At 41.7% G+C, this 24420-nt stretch overlaps 1 protein-coding gene across 14 annotated transcripts in view; it reads left to right on the forward strand.

Moving 5' to 3' along the window:
* ACOT7 (acyl-CoA thioesterase 7) overlaps positions 1–24420 on the forward strand; it is a 151921-nt gene that overhangs the window by 11909 nt on the left and 115592 nt on the right. For 10 of the 14 annotated variants that reach the window (XM_074307784.1, XM_074307783.1, XM_074307798.1 and 7 more), the window contains exon 2: positions 19848–19965. In XM_074307784.1, the coding sequence (XP_074163885.1) occupies positions 19848–19965 (118 nt within the window). Of the gene's footprint in view, positions 1–6851; positions 6898–13866; positions 14079–19817; positions 19966–24420 lie in introns of those variants that run through there. The other 4 variants (XM_074307795.1, XM_074307796.1, XM_074307797.1 and 1 more) reach the window with 3 other exon arrangements.

A 24420-nucleotide genomic window follows, 5' to 3' on the forward strand; every position in this document is an offset into this window, starting at 1 on the left:
CTTCCAGAGGGAAACAAAGTCCCATTCAGCTCAATTAACTGAGGGCATCAACCATGCCTGGGGGTCCACAGGTCACCCCCTCCCTCTGCAGAGGAGGGAAGGAGAGAGACAGGCTGCCTGGCAGGGAGGTGCAGTCCCATTAATCTTCCTTCACAGCCAAAATCAGTGATCAGTGGCAGTTTTTTTTTTTAATTTAAATTTTAATTTGTAAAATTCTTTCCATTTAGGTCGTCATCATTTAATTGTCCATTTAATATTTAATATGTGTGTCCATATTACTATTCAGAAACAGTTCTTTTTATATAGATTGTCTCTCCCTCTCCTCACTCCAGCAGAATGGGCTCCAGCTCCCAGGCAAAGCAGTGGTGGAGCTCCAAGCTGGAGGGGGGGGAGGTCTGCTTGGGACCTTGAAGCTGCTCCAGGGGCCCCGGGCTCTGAAGCTATTTAGGCTGTGGAGATAGAGAGAGGAGGGTGGCCATGGACATCCCTGCTCACATCGGTGAGAACTGCACGAGAGTGTACACACCCAGACACACACTCGTGCACACACATATATATCTGCCAAGAGCAGACTTTGTTCCTTCCTGTTCCAGGAAGACACCAATGTCTAAACGCATTGAAGACGAATATTCTTGCCAGTACTTTCCCCCATGGAGGCTTGAAGAAGATGCAGCACATAAAGTGAATAGAAAATGTGTGTGTTGTATCTATATAAAAATATACGTATATAAAATATATACATACTTCTAGTATGTATTGCCCTAGTTCTGCCACTTCGGCTTGGCTTTTGGAGCTTTTCTGTATTCCTTGCATTTGCCATGTCCCGGTGCACTAACAATTCCGTGACTCGCCATTTTGTGTAGCCGTTCCCCAGTTCATGGGCTTTCACTCAGTTTCCTCCTCTTGGTTACCTTGGAAACGCCTGCTTTGGGTCTTCTGTGGGCCGCTTAGGGTGTCATCTTGGGTCAGTTTGGTGACCGTTGGTAGTCCCGCCCCAGAACTGCTTTTAGCTCTTGGCTGTCTGGCACGAGGGAAGGGCTCCTCGGCCTTGCACGGGATCTCTTGCCAGGTATTGCTTGTGGGGCTTTGGCCAGCTCTCTAGGCCTTCTCTTTAAGAGGGCCAGCCGGGGTGGACTCCGAGGTCCCTCTGAGCTCAGATGGCGGCTGAATGCCAGTGGATTGAGTGTTGCTGCACTTGGAGTCAGGAAGGCCTGAGGTTGAATCCTGCCTTGGACACTGGTAAAGTCCTTTCCTTCATCTGTAAAATGGAAATAATAATAGCCCGTACTTCTCCGGGTTACGAATTTAAAATGTGATGTATGTAAATGTAAAAATATTTTGGAGATAATCCTGTTTCCCAGAGCTCAGGCCCAGCAAGCAGGCTGTTCTCTGATTTTGGCAAATCAATAATCCTTTGTGCCCTGGAATGGTCTCCCTCTCTGGCAAAGTGTCACTAAGGAATTTAGCTCCCCTTATTTCCCATTGCATGTTCACAAAACTTGTTCCTTGTCACTGACAGGGATCATACTCCTGTTCTGGCACAGTCTATGGTTCTGTGCCCCCCAGGGGAGCCACCCCCCCTAAGATTTGAGAAAACGATTGTTTTCACCAGACCGAAGAGGCCTGTATTGTCCCAAGAAATGCTAACCATGAGAACTATCAGAAGATCTAAGAATAATCCTGTATTATGGACCTGCCCCTTTCATAGATACATGTGGTTGTGTAGAGGGAGTGGGATATGGGGTGTGTGTAGATTAATGGAAAAGGGATAAAGAGGGAGGGAAGGAGGGGGCCACAAGGGTGTTTAGATCAGTGGGAGTAGGTTTGTGGTTTCTTTGCTTTTTTTGGTTTTTTTGGGAGGTGAAAGAGATTCTTTGCTTGCCTCAATTGCTACCTAGCCTCCATCACTGACCTTGCCTTAAAAAGGCCCCACTGTATCCAGGGCCATCCCTGGTCTTCCTGATCTATTTCTGGCCACTGGGACCAGATGGCTCTGGAGGGGAAAGGGAGGCAGGTGACCTTGCAAGCTCAGCCCTCCCTCCCTGACATCCAGCTCACATGCGTGTCCTGGGATCACTTCCCTCATGTCATGGTGGTCCTCGAGAATGAAGGACAAAGAACAAATATCAAGGCAAATTGACAGGTAGAAATAAAGTACAAGAATTAGCAGGGATTGGATAGAAGATGTATACAAACATAACAATGATCAGGAGTAGAATTTATTAGAAAAAATAAAGGATGGTAATCACTGATCTTAGACAAAATCAAACTTAAAAATTCAATCAAGGGAAATTACACGTCAGTCATTAATATGGTTTTACGTGTATCCACATGTATATGCATATGTAGGTATATGTGTGTGCATTTATATGTATGTATGTATGTATATCTACTTGTTTAAATATATCCATGCTTAATTGTATAGCTTGCTTGGGGAGGTCAGGGGGAGGAAAGGGGAAAAAGATATTTTTTTAAAAGGAGAGGGAAAAAAAAAGTGCAGAGAACAAAAGAAAAACCTATAAGGAAGCAAAGATGGACAATTATGAATAAAATGTCTTCGGAAATTTATCGCTACATATTTTGAATCCTTCCTGATGGTCTTCTGGGGTACATGACAATAATTTTTTTTCCTCTCTATTTTTAAAAAAAACTTATTTGCATCTGAGTTTTAAATAAATACATAAAGAACTTAAAATTCTGTATTTTAGTAATGATTATTAAAACCTACGAACCTATGATGAGGAAAGTTGTCAGCAGTGACTAGTTGCTGCCTGACTCAGTGTTTCCCTCAGCCTGCTTGACTTGAAATCTCCCAGTTGGAAAGGCTTTTAGAATTGCTCCCCTTGTTTTGAGAACTTTAGACATTAAGGAGATCATTTAAATATTTACAATTGCTGATGTGAAAAAAAAAGTCAGTAGGTAAATATTATTTAATCTCTGTATCTTCTTTGCCAATTTGGCTTGTCCAGCTGTCCTTGTGCTTATTTCAACATTAAAAAATTATCAGTTTGAATCTTATTTCTCTGCTTTATGTGGGTTTAAATCTGGCCTGTGATATTTCTTCATATTTTTTCATTGTCTTCCTTAATTGCATTGGAACATTCGGTTCTAATTGACTCAGCTTTTCTTTTATTTAATGGGATTTTAGAAGCAACTGAGGTCAACTTACGTTTGAACACGCATCCCCTTTCAAAGACTGCAGCTTTCGGTCTGCTCATTGCTTCTGAAGCAGAGGAGAGCTTGTGTGTGTGTGTTTCTCTGTGTGTATATGTATATGTGAAGTATAAATGTATATGTGTGTGTGTGAGGGCATGCGTATATACATGTGTACATGTGCCTGTGTATGTATATATGTGTACTGGGTACTTATAGATGCTTGTGTACATATGTAGGTACAGCTATTATTTCTAGAGATGGCCCGTTCCCTGGGATGAGGCTCTTTGTTAGAACATTTCCCAGCCCAGATTGACTCTTCACTCAGTTCAGCCCCAGGACACATCTGAACGGCCGGTTGGCTCTCCAAAGAGTTCTAGACTTTCTTGGCCTTGTGACCGGCATACACAAAAGTGCTAGAATCTTCTCTTCCTTTCCTAAAACTTTTTTTGGCCAGTTTTTCCCCATGTCTCACAGAAAGGAAAAGTGACAGGGCCCAGTGTCCTGGTAGGGCAGTTAGTAGTGGTAGGGCCAGGTCCAGAATTCAAGAATTCAACCAGAAATATTTAAAGCATACAACACGGATTCCTGGGAGTGGTAAATTGTGCTTGCCACCCCATGACTTTTGACTTGGACACAATAAGTGAATTCTATGGCCAGCATCCCATGGGGCTGAGTCCTCCTGGGGGCATTTCCAGAGGGGAGACTCAGAAGCAATTTTAACCTAAACAGGCCCAAAGCAGAAGCCCTGCCCCCAAGCCGTTCTCTGGAAGGCACTGGCACCCTGACTCGAGCAAGCTTGGCTTCCGCTCCACCTGCCCAGGTCTTTCTCCATATCGCCCTTCTCTTGATCTGTCACAGGGCCACTATTTTAGTTCAGTTTTCACCTTGATGTTGTCATTGCTTTCCTGCCCAAGCCACCCTCCCTGCGGCTGTTTCACAGATCTGACCATTTTATTCCACGGCTCATAAACACTGACTTCTTGTCAAATTCCTTGGGTTGGCTTTTAAAGCTCACTTTTGCAGTCTTACGATCCCTCCACAATGGCTCCATCTCCTTTCCTTGTACCTTTGCTCTGTCTCCAGGCTTGGGATTCTCCCTTTCACAAGAGGGAATCCCTGAAGTTTTTTTTAGCAGGAGCTCATTGCACATCTGTGCTTTAGGGAGATCATTTTATTAGCTGTGTGGGGAAGGAAAGGACTGAATTGGAGGGAGACCAAGTGGGGGTCTATTATCCTAGTCCAGGGGAGTTCTGTGGGCTTGAACTGGACCTCCCAGGCTCCTCTGAGGGAAGCTGGGGATCCATGGCTGATACGGAAATGGTTTTCGTGACTGTGCACGTATATTCTTCTATATCAAATTGTTTGCCTTCTCAAATTGGGGGAAGGCATGGAGAGGATTTGGAACTCTAAAAGAAAAAGTTAAATTTTTTTTGTTTTATATGTCATTGAGGAAAAAAGTGAAATTAAGAAAAAGATGGTGGTGTGCATAAGAGATGTGAGTGGAGGGGACCCCCTAGCTCTTGCCTCTTCTTGGCTTCCAGATACAACTGCCAAAACCCCACAGGTGAACAGCTCTGCCCACTGGGTATTCGAGGCCTGTACTGGAACCTCTCATGACTCATTCCTCAATAGTTACCTCCTACTCTTCCCCATCCTTGTGATACTGAACCCCAAGATTGATAAGACCTACCCGCCCCCAGTTTTTCCCCTGATTCCCATACTCCTCAGCCCGACCTCCTTGCCACCCTCTGTGTCTTGCTCCAGAGAGCCCCTTCACAGTGCGCTCTGGACCTTGTAATCCATAATGGACAAAGTCCGTCTTACATTGCTGTCCCTGCTGCTCTGTCCACATGACTGGCACTCAAGAGATGCATTCTCCCAGATGGCACGAGGCTTTCCAATACTGGCTGTATATATTTATACAAACTCAGTTTAATTCTTCTTGCAATTCCTCGCCACATCTAGATTCTCCCTTGGCCTGTGGGGTGCATATTCCCTTCCCTACCCTCCAGGATCATCTTCTCAGGGTCTGGCACCCAGCCTTTCTCCTCTCTTCCCCGACTCCGGCCTTCAATTGGTAGACTTGAACAGGCACTTTGCTAGTCCCTCAAATGCCCTGATTGATCAGCTTCTCTTCCCTGCTCCATCTACCTTACCTGACCCTTGACCTGGCCATCAGCCATTTATATTCCTTTATCTGGCCGTGTTTATCTTGCATCTCTCCTGTGCCTTTCTCCTCCCACACCTGCTCTCTGTACTCATTACTATGTCTGATAAAGAGAAAGGATAAAGCTTTCAATCTTCAGGTCTGTCCCAGGCCGCCATCTTTATTTTAAAGGTAGTTTCTTCCCTTCCAGGCTTGACCTATTTACTGGTTCCTTCTCAGCTTCCCCCAACACATCCATTCTTAAAAATTCTTGACTTGATCTGACTGTGCTTGAAAGCTTTTGGTCTTGTATTTCTTCTCTCCTTCTTGGCTATAAACTCAGCCAGCTACACGAGGGGCTTCCACTTCATCTCCACTTGTTTGCTTCCAAAACCGCTGCATTCTGGTCCCATCAGCCAACTACAACCACGTTCTCTAAACATTGCCAAATCTAATGGCCTGTTCTCATTCTCTCTGCAGCTTTTAGCACTGTGGACTGCTCCTAGATCCTCCTCCCTTTTTTTGGATTTGGTGACTGCTTTCTTTTCAGTCTGTATCTTCTCAGCTCTCAATGCATTTTTATTCATGCCCTTATCATTAGCTGAAAGTCCTCCAAAAACTTATCCTGGACCCTTTGGTACTCCAGCTCCCAGTACACTTCACTGAGCAGCTGCCCCCTTTTCCAGTCCACTGCCTGATCTTATTATTTTTGCCAAAATATCCCTTCCTTAGGCCATTCTACACAGCCCCCAACTAGCTCAGGCTTATGTCATCACCTCCTTTGTACAGTTGCTGTAATAATTGTGCGATGCATTCAGCCTCTTCTGTCCCTCTTCCAAAGAAGCTGCCTAAGAGCACAGATCCCCACTGTAGCATCCTTCTACTTGCCAGTGGCTTGGTGTTTATACTTCACACTCTGACCCCTTCCCCCCCCTTTTTTTCTGAGACAATTGGGGTTAAGTGACAGGGTCACACAGATAGGAAGTGTCAAGTGTCTGAGACCAGATTTGAACTCAGATCCTCCTGACTTCAGGGCTGGTGCTCTATCCACTGCATGATCCCTTTCTTTTTACACGTTACTCCCCCTGCATACTCTGGTCCAGGTCCATTTGCTGTTACTTCTCTGTCCTGTTTCTATCTCTTCTCTATGCTTTTCATGCCTGGGATACTTTTGGTCATCACTCCATCTCTTAGAATTCCTGATGTCCTTTAAGACTTAGCTTAGGCGCTACTTCCTGTGGGGTACCTTTCTTCTTTGTCTCTTTCCCCTAATTCCCCCCATCCTTCAAATCTCCCAAAGCTACTACCAGATTGGTAATCTTGTAGCATTGATTTGTTTTATATTTTATTGTTTTTAATTTTATTATGAAGTTTTTTTTTTTATTTTCAGAACTTAAGCATATAGTTTTCAGCATGCACCCTTGGGTTCCAAGTTTTTTTTCTCCTTCTCTTTCCCCCACTCCCTCCCCTAGATGGGAAGTAATCCAGTATATGTTAAACATGTGCAGTTCTTCTATACAGTTATGCTGCACATGAAAAATCAGATCAAAAAGGGAAAAGAAATAAGAAAACAAAATACAAGCAAACAACAAAGAGTGAAAATGCTATGTTATGTTATGGTCACATTCAGTTCCCATAGGCCCCTCTCTTCATCACAAGATCATTGGAACTGGTTTGAATCATCTCATTGTTGAAGAGAGCCATATGCAGCAGAATTGATCATCATATAATCTTCTTGTTGCTGTGTACCATGATCTCCTGGTTCTGCTTTTTCACTTAGTATTAGCTTATGTAAGTCTCTCTAGACTTCTGAAATCATCCTGCTGGTTATTTCTTATAGAATAATAATATTCCATTCCATTCATATATCAAAACTTACTCAGCCATTCTCCAATTAAGTTTCCAGTTCCCTTGCCTCTACAAAAAGAGCTGCCACAAACATTTCTACACATGTGGATCCCTTTCCCTCCTTTAAGATCTTTTTTGGGATATAAGGCTAGTAGTAACACTGATGGATCAATGGGTATGCACAGTCTGATAACCCTTAGGGCATAGTTCCAAATTGGTCTGGGTTGGGTCAGTTCACAATTCTACCAACGATGTATTGGTGTCTGTTTTTCCACATTCCCTCTGACATTCATAATTATTTTATCATCAAGAGATGTGTAGTGGTACCTCAGAGTTGTCTTAATTTGCATTTTTCTGATCAATAGTGATTTAGAGCATTTTTTTCGTATGCCTAGAAACTGTTTTAATTTCTTCATTTGAAAGTTTGCTATTTATATACTTTGACTCTCAATTGGAGAATGGCTTGTGTTCTTATAAAATTCTTATAAATTTTCTATATATTTTATTTTATTTACTGAGGCAATTGGGGGTTAAGTGACTTGCCCAGGGTCACAGAGCTGGGAAGTGTTAAATGTCTGAGGCCAGATTTCAAGGCTGGTGATTATCCACTGCACCACCTAACTGCCCCTCTCCCTATATTTTAGAAATGAGGCCTTTATCAGAATCCTTAGATGTAAATTTTTTCCCCCCAGTTTAATCTAAGCAAATAATCTAATATATGCTTCTCTTCTAATCTTGTCTCCCTTGGTTTTGTTTGCACAAAACCTTTTTAACTTTAATATAATCAAAATTACCCATTTTGCATTCCATAAAGTACTCTTAGTTCTTTGGCCACATACCTTCCAGTTCACAGATCTGAGAGGTAGATTAAGCTTTGTTGTTCTAATTTTGTAGCATTGATTTATGTTTGTGCTATCTCTCCCATTAAATGTTAGTTCCTTATGGGCACAGGGATTGGGGTTTTGTTTTTTTCCTAGCACTTAGTCCAGTGCCTAGGACAAGATAAATCCTAAAACAATGCCTTTGTTGATTGAGTGAAAAAGCTTGGAGAGTTCTCTGTTTAGAGATCCACAAATCCATGAAAGTAATGAAGGGCTTCAAGGAAAAGGACCTATTTACAGAGAGTAGATGTAGAAGACTGAGCCTTGGCCAAATCTGCATTCAGGGCCAAGAGGTAACAGATGGGAACGGCAGTAGGGACCTCGAAGGAATCAGCCAGATAGGAAGAGCAGCAGGAGTGAGCATCCAGTGGGACTGCAGGGAGGGGGAAGTTTGTAGCTGGAGAGTTGGTTGACATATTAGCAACAGCAGAAAGATTAAGGAAAACAAGAGGCTGGCAGAATTACTTTTAAGGGCTAAGGTTCAAAGAGGACCAGTTGTAACCCAGGGTACTCCCCTGGCTAACATGATCATTCATGTAGATGAATTTCTAGATAGTCTTAAAGGAATCATCTGAGCAATATTCCCCAGGAAATTCAAGTAAACCCACTCCAGATTCATTCCCTCAAGCTCTCATCCTGTATCTTTTCTTCCTTTTGTGTCTTGGAAAAAGATGCTCCTTTCACTTACTCTGGCCTCCAATATTGCTCAACTCAAACTGTCCTCTCCAAAACTCCCGTGACTTCAGCAGGTGTTCTAATGGACTCACCGTCTGGAGCTTTTTACAGTGTGTACTTAAAAAAACCCCAAGCCTCATATTTGAGTTGCCAGTGTTTTTTACTTTGAGTTCACTGTTTGCCACAAATGCTGTGTGTGCCCTTCTCATGTACCATGTGGCAACAAATGGAAAACCAAACAACAGCCTGTGGGCAATGTGGGAATGCTGCTGGGGGGATGCCCTCAGTGTGCTCGAGAGGCTCTGCTCGGGGTTCTTGGATCCCTGAGTTTGTCCAAGGGCCTTTAGGCTGCCATTCCTGGGCCCTGGCAAGGCCTCAGAGGGATAAACACACTTACCAGCCCCTGGCTTGACATGGAGACCATCTGTGGGTTTTTTCTTTCTGAATCCCATCTTGGTCACCTTTTTTTTTTTCTTCCATGCTTTCATGTCTCTCCCTAGCTGAACTTGAGGGCTTAAAATATCACTCTCTTGATGGGTATATTGATAGCAGGTTGTCAGGCTCCCATAAGTCTTGCTGATTAGTTCAGGTAATAAAAGCCTGGTACGTTTGTCTTGCCCTGTTTATAATGAGATGAACTGTGTTTTTTTCCTCAAAGTTTGTGGGCCTGGATGTTACGTAGCTGTAGACCTTTTAAAAAATACTATTTAGCTCTCTTTTTAAAATTGTGTTGATCATTTATTTAGTACTTTGTTTTCCCCTAGTTACATGTAAGAACAAATTTTAACATTCAGTTTTTTTAATTGAATTGTTTTCATTGAATTCAATTAAAATAATTTTTTAAGCTTTTTATTTTCAAAATTTATGCATAGCTAGTTTTCAACATTCACCCCTGCAAAACCCGGTGTTCCAGATTTTTTCCTCCCTCCCCTAGACAGCAAGTAATATATGCTAAACATGTACAATTCTTCTATAAACAATTCCACAATTATCTTGCTGCACAAGAAAAATCAGATCAAAAAGGAAAAGAGAAATAAGACAAAAAACAAGCAAACAACAAAGGTGGAAAAAAAACTATTTTGTGATCCACACTTAAGTCACTACAGCCCTCTGTGTGTGTAGATGGTTCTTTCCATCAGAAGTCCATTGGAACTGGCCGGAATCACCTCATATGTATATTTATTAAGACTTTAGGTATGTATAAAGCATATGATTTCAAGAAAAAATAAATTGAATAGTGTTATATAGAAGGGTCCTTGCCAGAAACAACCTATCTCCCCCCCTCTCCCAATAATGCTTGTTCTTATTTTTAGTTTGAAATTACTTCACATAATCAGTATGAGAATTCACCTGATATACCACATCTGCACAGATAAATAACTTTTCTGTAACTTAGAATCTTAGGTCATTGCAGGATTGGGGCCTGAGTTTTTAAAACTTTGTAAAATAATTCTCTCCCTTCTTTCTTCCTATCCCCACTCCCCATTGAGAAAGCAAGCAAGCAGTTCAATATAGGTTATATATGTCTAGTCATGCAAAATTATTTCCATAATCATGTAGACTTCTTTTGGAAAATATTTTAAAGAGTTCCCCCCCCCCCCCGGGTCACACAGCTAGGAAGTATTAAGTATCTGAGACCAGATTTGAACTCAGGTCCTCCTGAATTCAGGGCTGGTGCTCTATCCACTGCGCCACCTGGCTGCCCCCAATACATTATCTTTAAAGTAATAATTTTGCTGTTTGTGTTCCATCTCATGTTTTTTTCTCTGCATTTTTTGGTTGGTTCTTTTCTCCCCGTCAGTCATAGATCGCATAGCTCCGGGAACTCTCCCATGCAACAAGCCCAGTGACCACATCTGGGAAGACATGTCTGGTTCTGCCTCTGGTCCATTGCCCGCCTCTATGCCGAGGAATCAAAGTCCTGACTGGTCCCTCCTTTAGTCAGAGTTCTAAGATTGTTCTAACTTGTTCTCATCTTTGTTGTGTAACTGCTAGTTCATAAGATTTCATGCACATCTTTTATTTCTCAGAAGTCAGCCTTTTTGTCATTTGTTAAGGACAGACCAAGTTTCCATCACATTGACAAGCCACAGTTGGTTCAACCACTCCCCAGTTGCTGTTTTGTAGAATAGTATTCCCTTGCGTTCACCATCCATGTTATGTGCATCCTTTCCCAAACCGATGAGAACATGGTCTTTTACCATATATTTTACTGAAAAGGAATAGTTAAAAGAAGCAGCTCTGTGCTGTCTGGTGTCAGGGATCCAGCCTCAGGCACTTCTTAGCTAAGAACTGCCTTGGTTTTCCACTGGTTTCCTTTATTTAGATTACTGGGGCAGAAGAGCTGCAGAAGGGACTTGAATGCTCCTGAAAATAGCCCAAATGAGAATTTAAGAGCCTCAAATGAGAATCTAAGAGCTCTTTTATTCATTGTTCAGGATCAGAATGTTTGGGATAGGGATGGAGATTGAATGAGGGGGAGGATAAAAAACCATTTCTGCCTTCAGTGCTTTGTACTGATGATTTAATCTATATGCAAATAAAGGAATAAGAAATGTCTTCAATTGTTCAGTAGTTTTTCAGTCATCTACTCTTTAGGATCCCATTTGGGGTTTTCTTGTCAAAAATATTGGAGTTGTTTCACCACTCATTTTATAGATGAGGAAATTGAGGCAAAGAGGTTTTAAATGACTTGTCCAGGGTCAAACAGGAAGTGAATTGAGAATATGAATTTAAAATATGCTATATGTAATTGTCAGATTATTTTGGAGATACCCTATTTTCTAGTCCTAAGACCCTAGCAAGCAAGCTGAATTTGGCATACCCACAATCCTTTGGGCTCCTCGGGATGATCTCACCATTTGGCAAAATTACGTAATTACTGCATTGCTTTGACCTGGCACCAGGTATTATTTGAGCTTGGATAAGCACTGCCGTATCCATCACTTGTCACATCACATTGTTGCTGTTACCCCTCATCATCAGGGCTGCAGTTCACTGTGCAACCATGGGTATAAGTGTTTGAGGTGTCCCTTCCTAGTCCCTCCCCCCAGGGGGCGGGACCCAGCCCAGATATCTAGCTCCCCTCCTTGCTTGCATTTCCTGCACTTTGAAATTAAACTTATGTTGATTCCTGATTTTCTTGTCTGTAGCCTGCCCTATTTGCCAGCTATCTTAACCATCTGGTTGACAATATCATTTAGTTTTTCTGTTTAAAAATCAGGATAGTTTTTTATCAATAAAAACTACCTCTAGTTTTATCTACCACTTGTCTTTTTGCTTGAATTTTCGTTAATCTGCAATATACTTGAAAAGCAAAGCAAATGATACACAAAAGACTTGTATTTTCACATAGTCCTTTTTTCTGTTTTACTCTGTATGAAAATGCACATTTATTTGATGTTAAATTTGGAACTAAAAAAGCAAGGAAAAAATTATGCTGACCTTTGTTCTTCTTCCTTTGTCCCTGATTGGGAATGGGTGTGGAGTATGGAGAACAAACTGATCTTGTGTAATGGAGATACAAGTCTCAGGGGTTCAGAATCTTTCGGAGATGAAGTCCTCTTGCTGTGGGCCAAAGGGAAATTGTTTCCCGTTCCCTGTTTCCCTAAGAAAGGTCATTTCACCAGCTTATCATTGAAATTGGTCTTTTAAATTGAAATAGTCACTGGGGAGAGTAAAGGCTGTTAGTTCACATTTTTTTTTGTGAATAATATTAATCTGATTGCCAGAGGCAGTTAGGTGACCAGTGTATAGAACTGGTCCTGGAGTCGGAAAAACCTTAAAGTTCTTGGCACCATACATGGCACATTGTGTAAGTGCTTGTTGTTCCCTCCCGTTGCCCCCATTGTTCTGGAGTGGAGCATGAGGCGCCGCCGGGGAGAGCAGGCCTGGGTAGAGAGGGGCTTGGGGAGCCAGGAGTATACCGGGCCCTTCCACAATCCCCAAAGACCTGTTTCAGTTGTATCTAGGACTCAATCGCCTGATGACTGCTCAGATGTATTTGTATGTTGTTTTTGGTCCAAGTCCCAGATAAGGAGAGGCAAGGGTACAAGGCATCCCTAAGAATACATTGGAGTTCCAGACTGGTGGTGTGGGTGTCCCAAAAGAATTTAGAAGCTTGGATAATTTCTAAGTTGAGGCTAAGTGTTGTTATAATTGTAACACCAATTAAAGCAGATTAAATTCAAAGAGAGGGAAAGAGCAAAGAGGTCATTTTATAGGGAAAACTGTAAGAGGTGGAGTTGAACAAAGAACAGAGCAGGATGACTCATGGGACTGGGGTCAACACAATTGCAGAATCTGGTAATGGGGTCTTCTTTCATGAAACTCAAGAAGTGCTCATTGTCCGAGTCCAGCTGCGAGGTGGCAGCCCAGACTTTTGGATGACGAACCAGACGGGCTTGAAAGATAACTCAATGGACCTTTTCTTTCACAACGTTCTCCAAGATCACATCACCCCCCAGTAGCTACATTCTTCAGGGGACTATATAATTCCCAAGGGCAGGTGCTGGGGGGGGGCTTCAGGATAGTATTAGGGTTTGTACTACTATGGGGGTTTCTACTAACTGAGAGATAGGCTGCTGAGGCTTGTTATGAAGTCATTTTCCTTTTAAGGTTTGTTTTTGAGCTAAATACTTCCTGATAAGACTTAATTAATTGGGGTTTTTCCATAACTTTATTCTGTTTTGAATGGGGGGGGCGCTCTCTGTAACATTGTCCCTGTAGTTAGTCCAGAATTTTAGAAGTAGTGTACTTTTAATAATTATTAAATTTTTATTTAATAATAATAATAATAATTATTATTATTATTATTTAATACTTATTAAATATTATTAAAAGTACTGACACTGGCAAGACTGTCAGAAGCTGGACTTTTGCATAGATAGCTCACCAATGTGCCCTCCCCGTTTTGTTTTTCTGGAGCTGGTTGCTATATCGGTTCATAAATGGAAACTTAGAGGTTAGTAGACCTAATAGTGGTGGTATAATAGTGCACGCTGATTAGTTAACACTAAGTATAAATGCTCAGACTCTTGACTTTTTAATTTCATGTTGCTCCATGAAGTGTTTTAATGTTGTAATTATTAAATGAGGTTTCTATGGAAACTGGCTCTGGGCAAGTTTTTGATTGGTACACATCCTCTTCCTAGTTAGATTGGACAGTACAGGAAGTCAGCATGCCTTCCACCAGACTCAGCGGGCGAGGAGCCTGAAAGGGCTTTCGTCAGGAATGCCTCATAATTTGGGCAATTGTAAATGACAGAGCTGCTGGCTCAGTTGGACCGAATTGGCCCCACTCCCCAGCCTTTGCCCAGCTCCCCATTTGGTCTGGTAACTTCCCCCTTAGGGATGGCCTCTCAGCTTTGCAGGTATGATCTGGGACTGGGGATGGGGGGGGGGTGAAGGTCTGCTGGGCCACTTTCAGGAAGTGACAGATGAAATAGTGGAAGAATAGAATGTATAGCCTCATTCTTCACCAGCTCTCTGCTGGGAACTATGCCAATTGTGGGGAACTGAGAGCTTGCTGAGGACCACAGAGGCAAACTTCCTGGAACTGGTCCCTATTAACTGGAAGTCCAACCCCACACTTCCTCTTTAGATCTTTTTTTTATACTTGAAACACAGTGGTGGCCGATGGGCTGGGCGTCCAGTTTGTTTTCCTAGTATTAGGATTCTCATGATGCTTTGTCTTATTATAAGCCAGCTTAGTTTATTTAAATAATTAATTACAAATTCAAATGTAAAACATTCAAATAAAGTCATTGAGAATACTTTATAATTACTTGGAAAAAGTGAATTTTAATATGGGAAACTATGGCAAATGGAAAGAATAACAATTCAGCTGTTCTTTGTTCTTTCCAGCTTTCTTTGCCCAATTTTCTTTGCCCAATTTTACTTAAAAGTTCATGTTATGTCTCTCAACACATTGGCATCGTGGCTTTGGGCAAAGCACTTAATTTTCCAGTGCCTCAGGCATTTTTTTGAAACTGGAAATTGAAGAGTCCAGATTATTCAGGCCCTATATTCCTTTTCAGATTTCTCACTGTTCTCATAGTTGTTACTCTTTATCAGATAATCCTTTATTTGAATATTACATAGATTATTCTGCCATTTTCCCAATTGCTGAAAATGTAGGTTCTTTTGGCTTAAAAAAATTACAGCATGATAATGATCCTCAAATATTTGAAGGACCAAAGCAGGGAAGACAAATTAGACATGCTCTGCTGGGCCTCCAGAAATGGGTGGGAGATTTGGAAAGGCAGATTTGATGATGATAGAAGTAAAAAAACTTAAAGGTATGAGAACTGCCCAAGTGAGGAATTCCTTTTCATCAAAAGGGATTATTCTTGTTTAGATCTGGGTTGGATCTGTGGCCTCTTAGGTCCCTTTTCACTGGAACACTCTGTGAAATAGTGCTCCCCTAAGGCTCCCTCTGGACTTTCCATCCCATGCACCCTTTGTACATAACTGTCTGGGGAGAGGTTGGAGGTGGGGCTTGGGGTTGCCAGAGGGCTGATGACTTTTCCACTCACCTTCCATCATTTTAAAAGTATGTGGTTTTACTTCTTTTCATAGTTACCTCAAAGTCTAATATGCTCCATCATAACCTGAGGGTTGAGGTTTCTAATACAAACTCCCATCCTGTATGTTTACGGGAATATAAATCAAGCAGTGGACATCACTTAACTTATCACTTATCCCTTAGGGATAATTACCTAGGAATCTAGCAAGGGCTCAAGATTTTTAAAATCCTCTACAATGAGGTCCTTTTCTCCCAGCTGAGTTTGGTTTTGAGTTTGTTGTTACTGATGGATGCTAGTTCTTTGGCTAATGGATCTGTCCTCTGGTGGGCTGAATCATAATAGGCTGATCCTTGGGGTGGACTCCTTACCAGATGTGGCTATTGCTGCTACTGGCTCTGGTTTGCCCAGGGGACTTATCATGGCTCCTTCAGTCTTTTGAAGCCCACAAAGCAGTAATCTGTTTTATTCGGGTTTGGGATACTTTGGGATTTTTGTTTTTCCTCCCTCGATTGTGAACCTCTTTTGTTCAGCTGATCCACCTTTCCAGTGCTTGCCCAGAAGCAGATTGTTTGGATCAGTGGTCCTCAAACTTTTTAAATAGGAGGCCAGTTTACTGTCCCTCAGACTGTTGGAGGGCCAGACTATAGTAAAAACAAAAACTCACACTTTGTCTCTGCCCCTCAGCCCATTTGCCATAACCGGCCTCAGCAGGCAGCATCTGGCCCGCAGGCTGGAGTTTGAGAACCCTTGGTTTTGATGCTTCTGACTAGCTGGCCTTCTGAGGACTGCTTCTAGCTGCAAAACTGGGATTCTGTGATTACTTAAGAGTCTAGGTGCTTTTGATTCTTTAACTTTATCATATGACCATGGGTCCATGTTGTCTGCTAGAGTTAGCTTGGAACAAAAAGTGTTCCTGGGGTTGTCTAGTTATAAAGTAGTTCTCCAGTTCTCAGAAAGATCCAGTTGGTTGGGATGTAGAAACAGCGAGTGAGGGTAATCCTTTGAATCTGTGTTTTCCTAGTACACTGGGGCAGAAGGGTTAAACACTTCACTCTGCACTCTCCCAAGTGCATCCTGAACCAGATTAAAATGTCACTGGGAAATATTTAGCAACAACAAAAATAACAGTAAAACATAAGTAGTGTTCATAATGGCTCTTGTTTCTAATTGAATTTGATACAATCACTCTAGGGAATTTAATTCATTATTATGCTTAGCCCGTGATTTAAGGGATTATGGTTAGGTTTCAGTTTATGTTCTGTATAGTTTTTACTGTTAGAGAACAAGTATTGACTATTTGTCTTACCTGATTAAGTATTCTTTACAGCCTTACCCCCTCCCAATTTTTCCACCCTGTTCCTTAGTAAAATTGGGAATACCCACAGGTTTGGAGTTAGAGGACCTAGATTTGAATCCTGGCTATGCCTTTCTGAGCCTAAGTTTCCTTATCTGTAAAATGACTCTAGATGGTCTCTAAAGCCCGTGATCTATAAACTCTTTTCCAGTGAAATTGGCCTTTGTTTTACTCCCAGAACTCCCTGAGCATTCCTCCATCAGGCTTAGTTAACAATATTTCTTTTCTGGAAATTAGGTAGCTCTCCCTTTCTCTTCCAAGCCATCTCCTATCACTTTTTCAGACACCCCTTTCCCCGCCTCCACTCTCAAGATTGCCTATCTCTTCATCTTAAGGTTTTCAGTAGAATCTAGAATGGTAAAAAGGCTAGAGATTATTTGTCTTATCTCTATCCTGTCCCCTCTCTATCTTTGTTTCTCTCTCCCCCAATCCCCTAATATGTACAATGACATAAGGTGACAGAAGAAATTAGGGACAGAGTCAGGATCCAACTTTCTTTGACTCCCAGGCCCATGTTCCATTTCCCTTTGGCTTATGTTCTGACAAGTGTCCTGAGCTTCCTTCCAGTGTTTATCTATTCTGTGCATTGTTTAGTATCTGGAGGGGGGGGGTGAGTTGTATTTGAATGAAGAACTGAACTTCTATTTTCTTTTCTTGAATGATCTGCCTTCCATTTATGAGCTAATTTGACTGTATTGAACGTAAAAGCTTAGTGGACTTGTTCATTGTCCATATAGTTTTGTGGGTGGGTGTTTTCTGGTTGATTGCTCTGTTGGGGCCATTGGGCCTGCATTACTCAGAAGTATAGCCAGACCTTTCTGCCTCTTAAATAGAGATCCTGGAAAGGATTCTTTATAGAAAAGGTGATTTTTTTTTTTTTTTTTTTAGCTAGCCTGTACCTTCCTCTTTAACAGTTATTTTAGATGCTTCTGTTGTAAAGAGGAAACAAAACACGAAAAAAAAAATCAACCCACTCGGTTACCATGGATTTCACCCAGCGATGTTTTAATTTTAGTGCTGACATTTTCATGTCAGAATCAGAAATATTGGCTGTGATCCTAGTGCACATGTTCTTGCTTACAGGGGCAGGACTACAGGGTCCTACCTCTTGGAGATGTCATCTGATGGTTTTCAGATCAAAGCTTCCTCTCTAACAGGGCTGGGGAACCTTTTTTGACCCAAAGACCAGTTGGACATTTATGACATCATTTCACTGCCATACAAAATTATGAGCAGTGGGAGGTTGTAAATGCTAGCTTTCGGCTCATCGTCACCTGAGGTTGCCTTGTCAGACCAAATGATTTTGTGGTCAGACGTTTCCCCATCCCTACTCTACAGCATGTAGGCATTGGGCCTAATTTGAAGTCACCAAGGCCTGCGCTTTGGATGCGGAATGGGTACTGCTCCTGTACTTTAATGGTATAAGGGACTTCTGGGAAGGAAATTTCCCATTGTGCAGCTGGGCCCCAGATGAGGCCCTCAAAACTTGAGGGACTTGTACCTCTAGGCTTTTCTAACTCCTGAGACTGGTTTACTGTTGTTAGTTCTAGCTGCTTAGTATGTAATAGATGTTTTAAGTAATTGGTGTTTATTTATTGGACTCGAGTAAGGAGACAAAAATTCAAATTATATTTCCTAATTGTGCCCCTTTTGGCAGTCTCCTGAATCAGATTGCTTATCCATAAGAAGCGCTACTAAGTAATAATACTTGTTCTTGGAATTATGAAGAAAGTGCTTTGTAAGCCTTAAAGCATTTTAGAAATATTGAATGAAACCATTAGAAAATAAGTGATATAAAAATATTCATTGTGCAGTCTAGACGGTAAGAGACATGAAAGTTCCTAGGAGAAGAGGATGAGTGTGGGTTGGAAACATCAGGAAATGTTTCATGGGCTCACTTGCTTTAGAAAAGATAATTTTAGTTGGAATCCATTTATTCTTTTTGGTCTAATAAACCTGTCTGGCCTGAGCAGATTTAAACTTTTATAAAGAAGGGAGAATAATACATAAGTAAAATCTCAAAAACAAGGGGGATGCTTATTGAATACCTCTTTGATTTAATGTTATTTAAAAAATTCATTTTATCAATGTCCTTTGTCTTTAGCTGAGTCATTTATTTCATCCTCCCCTCTCCCACTCTCCATCTCCAGAATGAACTCTTCCTTGTATGTAACAAGGAGAAACAATGAGCCAATTCAATTAGTGCAATGACCCCATCAACAAATGGACACAGGCTTCTACCCTACTAGTTTCTTGCCTCCTTGTCCGTGGCAAGATGTGGAAGGCATTTTTCTTTTTGATTCTTATGGACCAATATTGGTTTTTCAATTATTCAGAATTCTTTTTAATGAGCTCCTTTTTACAAAATTGTTGTCATCATTTTGCTTAATCCATACATCAGTTCATACGAGTCTACCGCTTGCAATACATATCAATCATGAAACATCTCATGTTGCTCTGACTGTATTGGAGTTCAGGTCCTTTGGCCTTTTCTGTTCTTTTCTCTGGATTCCTGGTGAGATTTTCATTTTCTTGACCTCTCCAGGACTTGCCAATTAAAAAATCTCCCCTCTAGAAGTGCCTTGCTTCTACTTCATTGAAAGGGAAACTGATGCAAGGGGTTTGGGGAAGTGAGCCAAGAACTTTAAGCAGCTTGTCCCCACTGTGGTTAAAGTTGAGGCTTGAACCTACGGATGGTGAAATCTTCCAGGGTTACATTCAGTCTTTCAGAACTTGGATGGCTGATCTCTGAGGGGATGATGCCATTGCTTTAGGACACTTCAGGACTAATTGAATACTACTTGGTCATGCTTGACATAAAGTGTTGGCGTGCTCTTGCAGTCTCAGGTCCATGACCCAACACTCCCCTTGGCCTTCGCCATCAGGTTGCAGCACTCCTGGAACGCTGAGGCTGGAGGCTGTCCCAGCGATAGGGAAAACTATTCCTTTTCTGTCTATACTGTGCCCCCTCCTGTGGGAAGAGAAGGAGCAGCAGCTCTCAGTCTGAGGCCTCCTTTACCAGCTTTCTTAAGCTAGGAGGCACGTGCCTGTTCTTAACATTTCCTTTTCCTTTTCTTAGGAATGGAGGGAAGACTGTTTTTCTTTCTTTTTCTTTTCTTTCTTTCTTCCTTTTTTTTTTTTTTTTTTTTGGGGGGGGGGGGCTGTGGCAGCTGGAACTTACTGACATTCTGTATCCCTTGAGCTAATTTTTTATGTCCAAGCCCTCCCAGAGATTTCACCTCTGCTATGTCTGCCCACAGGATAATGCGCCCAGATGACGCCAACATTGCAGGCAATGTCCATGGAGGGACGATTTTGAAAATGATTGAAGAGGCTGGGGCTATCATCAGTACCCGACACTGTAACAGCCAGAAAGGAGTAAGTATTTGCTGGCATCACTCCAGGCTTTGCCTGGTACCTATGGGAAAGCTTGGGCTCTTGGATACCCTGTTTGCCATCCCAAATCAGAGTACAGGTATCGATGTAGTGTCTCTGGCACTGGGATTGGGTGGCTTTTTTCTTCTTTTCCCCAGCTTCTTTGGGTCTTCTGCAAGCCCTGTCCACTGTTAGGAGGCCTTTGGTGGGGCAGCTAGGTGGCGCAGTGGATAGAGCACCAGCCTTGAATTCAGGAGGACCGGAGTTCAAATCTGGTCTCAGACACTTAATACTTCTTAGCAGTGTGACCCTGGGCAAGTCACTTAACCCCAGTCTTAGAAAAAAAGAAGAAAAAAAAAAAAGGAGACCTTTGGCTGCTTCCTTCCCAGCATGAATCTTGGGAACTAGGGTGGGAAGATGTTAGGATTACTAAGTGAGAACTGAGGTTGTCTGGATAGTTACAAGGTGAGAACTCAGGTTGACTTGATAGAGGGGGCAAGCTCATTGGCTGGGGTGGTTCTTCCCAGAAGCCCTTGCATTATCCCACGCCCATTCTCTGGGAGGATAAAAAGAGACAGCAATGGGCGCAGAGGGCAGATCGGCCTGGAGAAGGATAAGAGCTGGAGGAGATTCAGAGCCAGGATTCAAGAGAAAGACTCTGCATTGCATCAGGCTTGACGGGGCTCTCTGCAGGAAGGGAAGTCACTTCTAAGGACAAGAGTTAACAGCAACTACCTGGAGACAATGGTTCACTACAGGAAGAAGAATCTGTCGGAGGGATTTGAGTAGACACAGCAGATCTCTTCCCAGAGAGCGATCCAGCAGCTTCTAGAGACGACAGCTCGCTACACTTGGCGCCCAACGTGGGGCAAGGACTTTTGCTTATTCTGACAAGAGGAGCTAGACCAGACCTTCGCAATTTGGCACCCAAACAGGGACAGACACAGTCCTGATTCCAGTGGAAAAGCTTCTGATCTAGATCTCAGTCTCTCTGACCCAGAACCGTGAGTAACGAGGAAACTTTGTTAAAGATTAAGTGAGTGTGCTAATAGATAAATAAGGAACTTGTTAAGGGCTAAACCAGCAATCTCTTATAGTGAAATGGGGCAAACACCTTCTGTTCAAGGAAAATGTTTAGAGAGCATCATCAAGGTTATGAAAAGCCAAGGATTGATTATAATTTTAGAGGAGATTACTGAACTTTTAAGAACTGTGAAGGTCATATGTCCTTCTTTTTCTCTGGAAGAAGAATTGGATCCAGATGAGTGGAAATTAGTAGGAGAGCAATTAGGTGAACACTACAATTGTCTTTGTGACATTTTACCCTTTGGTTCCAGACCAAACTCAGTTTCCAAAGATACAATTCATACCTACAATTTAATCCAAATGGCTTTAAAAAATGTTATTCTAAAGGAAGAGATGAAGGAGCAAAATGGGGAAGTGTCAACTAAAATAGGTGAAAAGGATGAATCAGATAACAATGAAGTTAAGTACAATTCTGAGCAACAGCAACAGGAGCACCTCCCATCTCCTCCCTCAATTAACCCTTCAGGGGTGGAGCAAGAAGGAGGAGGGGAAGAGGCAGAAACACAAACAGAATTGCCTGTGAAGCAGCCTAAGCCTATGACAAGATTAGAAAAAGCATTGGTTAAAGCTAAGAGAGAAGGACAGGATATAAGTGATTTTATACATGCATATCCTGTGATTGAAAATATTGACTCTGTAGGTAAAAAAAGGAGAAGATATGCACCTTTAGATTTGAATAAAATTAAGGATTTGAAAAAAGGTTGTACCCTTTATGGGACTACATCAGCTTATGTCAAAATGTTACTAGATGGTTTGTCTTATGAAGTCCTAACCCCGAATGATTGGAAATCCATAGCAAGGATATGCCTGGAACCTGGAGAAAATTTATTATGGCTTTCGGAATTTCATGAATTATGTAAAATTCAAGTCAGATGCAATTTGGAAATAGGAGTTAACACACAATTCACTTTTGAGCACTTAGCTGGTGAAGGTCAGTATGGAGAGAATTCAGAACAGATTAATTATACCATGACAATATATGAGCAAATTGCTAAGGCTGCAATAAAAGCTTGGGGTGTCCTTCCTGGACAGAAAGATCGTGGAGAGGCTTTCACTAAAATACAGCAAGGTCCCAATGAACCTTTTGCAGATTTTGTGGGACGTTTGCAAACTGCTGTCAAAAGAACTATTGGAGAAAATTCAGCTACAGAAATAATGACCAGACATCTGGCTAAGGAAAATGCCAACGAGATTTGCAAAAGAATTATATGGGGATTAGACAAAGATGCTCCTTTAGAGGAGATCATAAGACGCTGTGCTACAGTGGGAACAAATGCTTTTTACACCCGGACAATGATGAATGTGGAAAGACAGGGTCCCTCCTGGCAAGGGCCTTCTAGAGAAACTCGGCGATGTTTTCAATGTGGAAAAATTGGACATCTAAGAGCTCAGTGTAGGTATGGAGATACAGTGAGAAGACAGGGTGAGAGAAGACCTAAAACCCCATGTCCAAAATGCAACAGAGGATTCCATTGGGCATCAGAGTGTAGAATAATTCAGGGAAATGGGATGAGGGGCCCAGGTCCAGGGCCCCAGGCAAAAAAGACTTGGGGCATGATGGCAGCTGATGTTACACCTAAAGAGCCTTTAGAAGGCCAGGACTCTGATTTAATCAATCAGCAGAGAAGCAATCACATGGCAGAAAGGGATTACCTGATAAGTCAGTCAAAAGGCAATCAGATTGCAAAAATGGATTACACTTGGGGAGAATACAGGCCTTTTAAACCAACAGGGCTGTGCCCAGTGCAAACAATTCCAATGTAATTGCCAGATGATGAGAAGAGATTTAGAAAGTGGTAAATAGAAGGTAATAATTAGATAGGTTAACTGCCTGGGAGAGAGGGTTTGCTTGTATTTCTTCAGCAGGAGAAGGAATCAGATGGGTGCCAACGAGTCATATTCGCCTTGTCCATCAGAGAGAGACAGAAAAAGAGAAAGACCTCAAAATAAAGGAGAAGATCTAAGAAACATCTGACACTGAAAGAGCATGGATAATAAGAAGACTGTTAAAGAACTTAAAAACCAGCAGGAATCATTGGACTTCCTCACACAAGATGAGAATAATGGACAATGGACTTATGGACATTTATAAATTTTCAATTTATGATTATGATTATGTTATATACTTCTAGCATGTGTTATGTTACTATGTTACTATGTGCTTATGTAATTTATGTAATTATCTGTAATACTTCCCATATTGATGGATTTATGTTTCAAGGTCATGATTGTCCTATGTTCTAAATCAAAAGAAAGGGGGAGATGTTAGGATTACTAAGTGAGAACTGAGGTTGTCTGGATAGTTACAAGGTGAGAACTCAGGTTGACTTGATAGAGGGGGCAAGCTCATTGGCTGGGGTGGTTCTTCCCAGAAGCCCTTGCATTATCCCACGCCCATTCTCTGGGAGGATAAAAAGAGACAGCAATGGGCGCAGAGGGCAGATCGGCCTGGAGAAGGATAAGAGCTGGAGGAGATTCAGAGCCAGGATTCAAGAGAAAGACTCTGCATTGCATCAGGCTTGACGGGGCTCTCTGCAGGAAGGGAAGTCACTTCTAAGGACAAGAGTTAACAGCAACTACCTGGAGACAATGGTTCACTACAGGAAGAAGAATCTGTCTGAGAGATTTGAGTAGACACAGCAGATCTCTTCCCAGAGAGCGATCCAGCAGCTTCTAGAGACGACAGCTCGCTACAGGAAGAGACTTTGTTTTTAGAAGAAAATGGAGGAGAAATCAAAAAGAGGAATGAAGTTCAGTATCTTAGAGCAGGGATTCTTATTGTAGAGTATCTGAATTTGTCTTAAAAACAAACCCATAGTGTGAGTATGTATAACATATAAGATATATGATATATAAAAATAGATACTGCACTTAAATTCTCATTAAAAAATTCAGATTTACATAAAAAATACTGAAAGAAATCTACATTCCAAAAAAAATTAACAAAAATTCTTTATTTAAAGCAGATGCTATTATATGTTGAGTAAGTAAATGGTGGTAGAAAGCTGAGAAGCCTGAGTCAGTTCCTTCATGTCTGTAGACAGTTAATTATACTGTACTTCTCTCTGTACTATATAGTGATCCATGTCTTTTCTTTTTTTAAATAGTATTATTTTTCAAAATATATGTAAAGATAGTTTTCAACATTCATTTTTTTAAAAATTAAAGCTTTTTATTCACAAAGCATATGCATGGGTAATTTTTCCAACATTGACCCCTGTATAATGCCCTGCCTCAAATTTTCCCCTCCTTCCCACCTGGCAGGCAGTCCAATACATGCCAAATATGCCAAAATACATGCCAGATCCAATAATAATAACCCAATATAATAATAATAATAATAACCCCCAGCCATCCAGTTGTGCAAGAAAA

Source organism: Sminthopsis crassicaudata, chromosome 3 (assembly GCF_048593235.1).
Source record: "Sminthopsis crassicaudata isolate SCR6 chromosome 3, ASM4859323v1, whole genome shotgun sequence".
NCBI classification, from domain to species: Eukaryota; Metazoa; Chordata; class Mammalia; order Dasyuromorphia; family Dasyuridae; genus Sminthopsis; species Sminthopsis crassicaudata.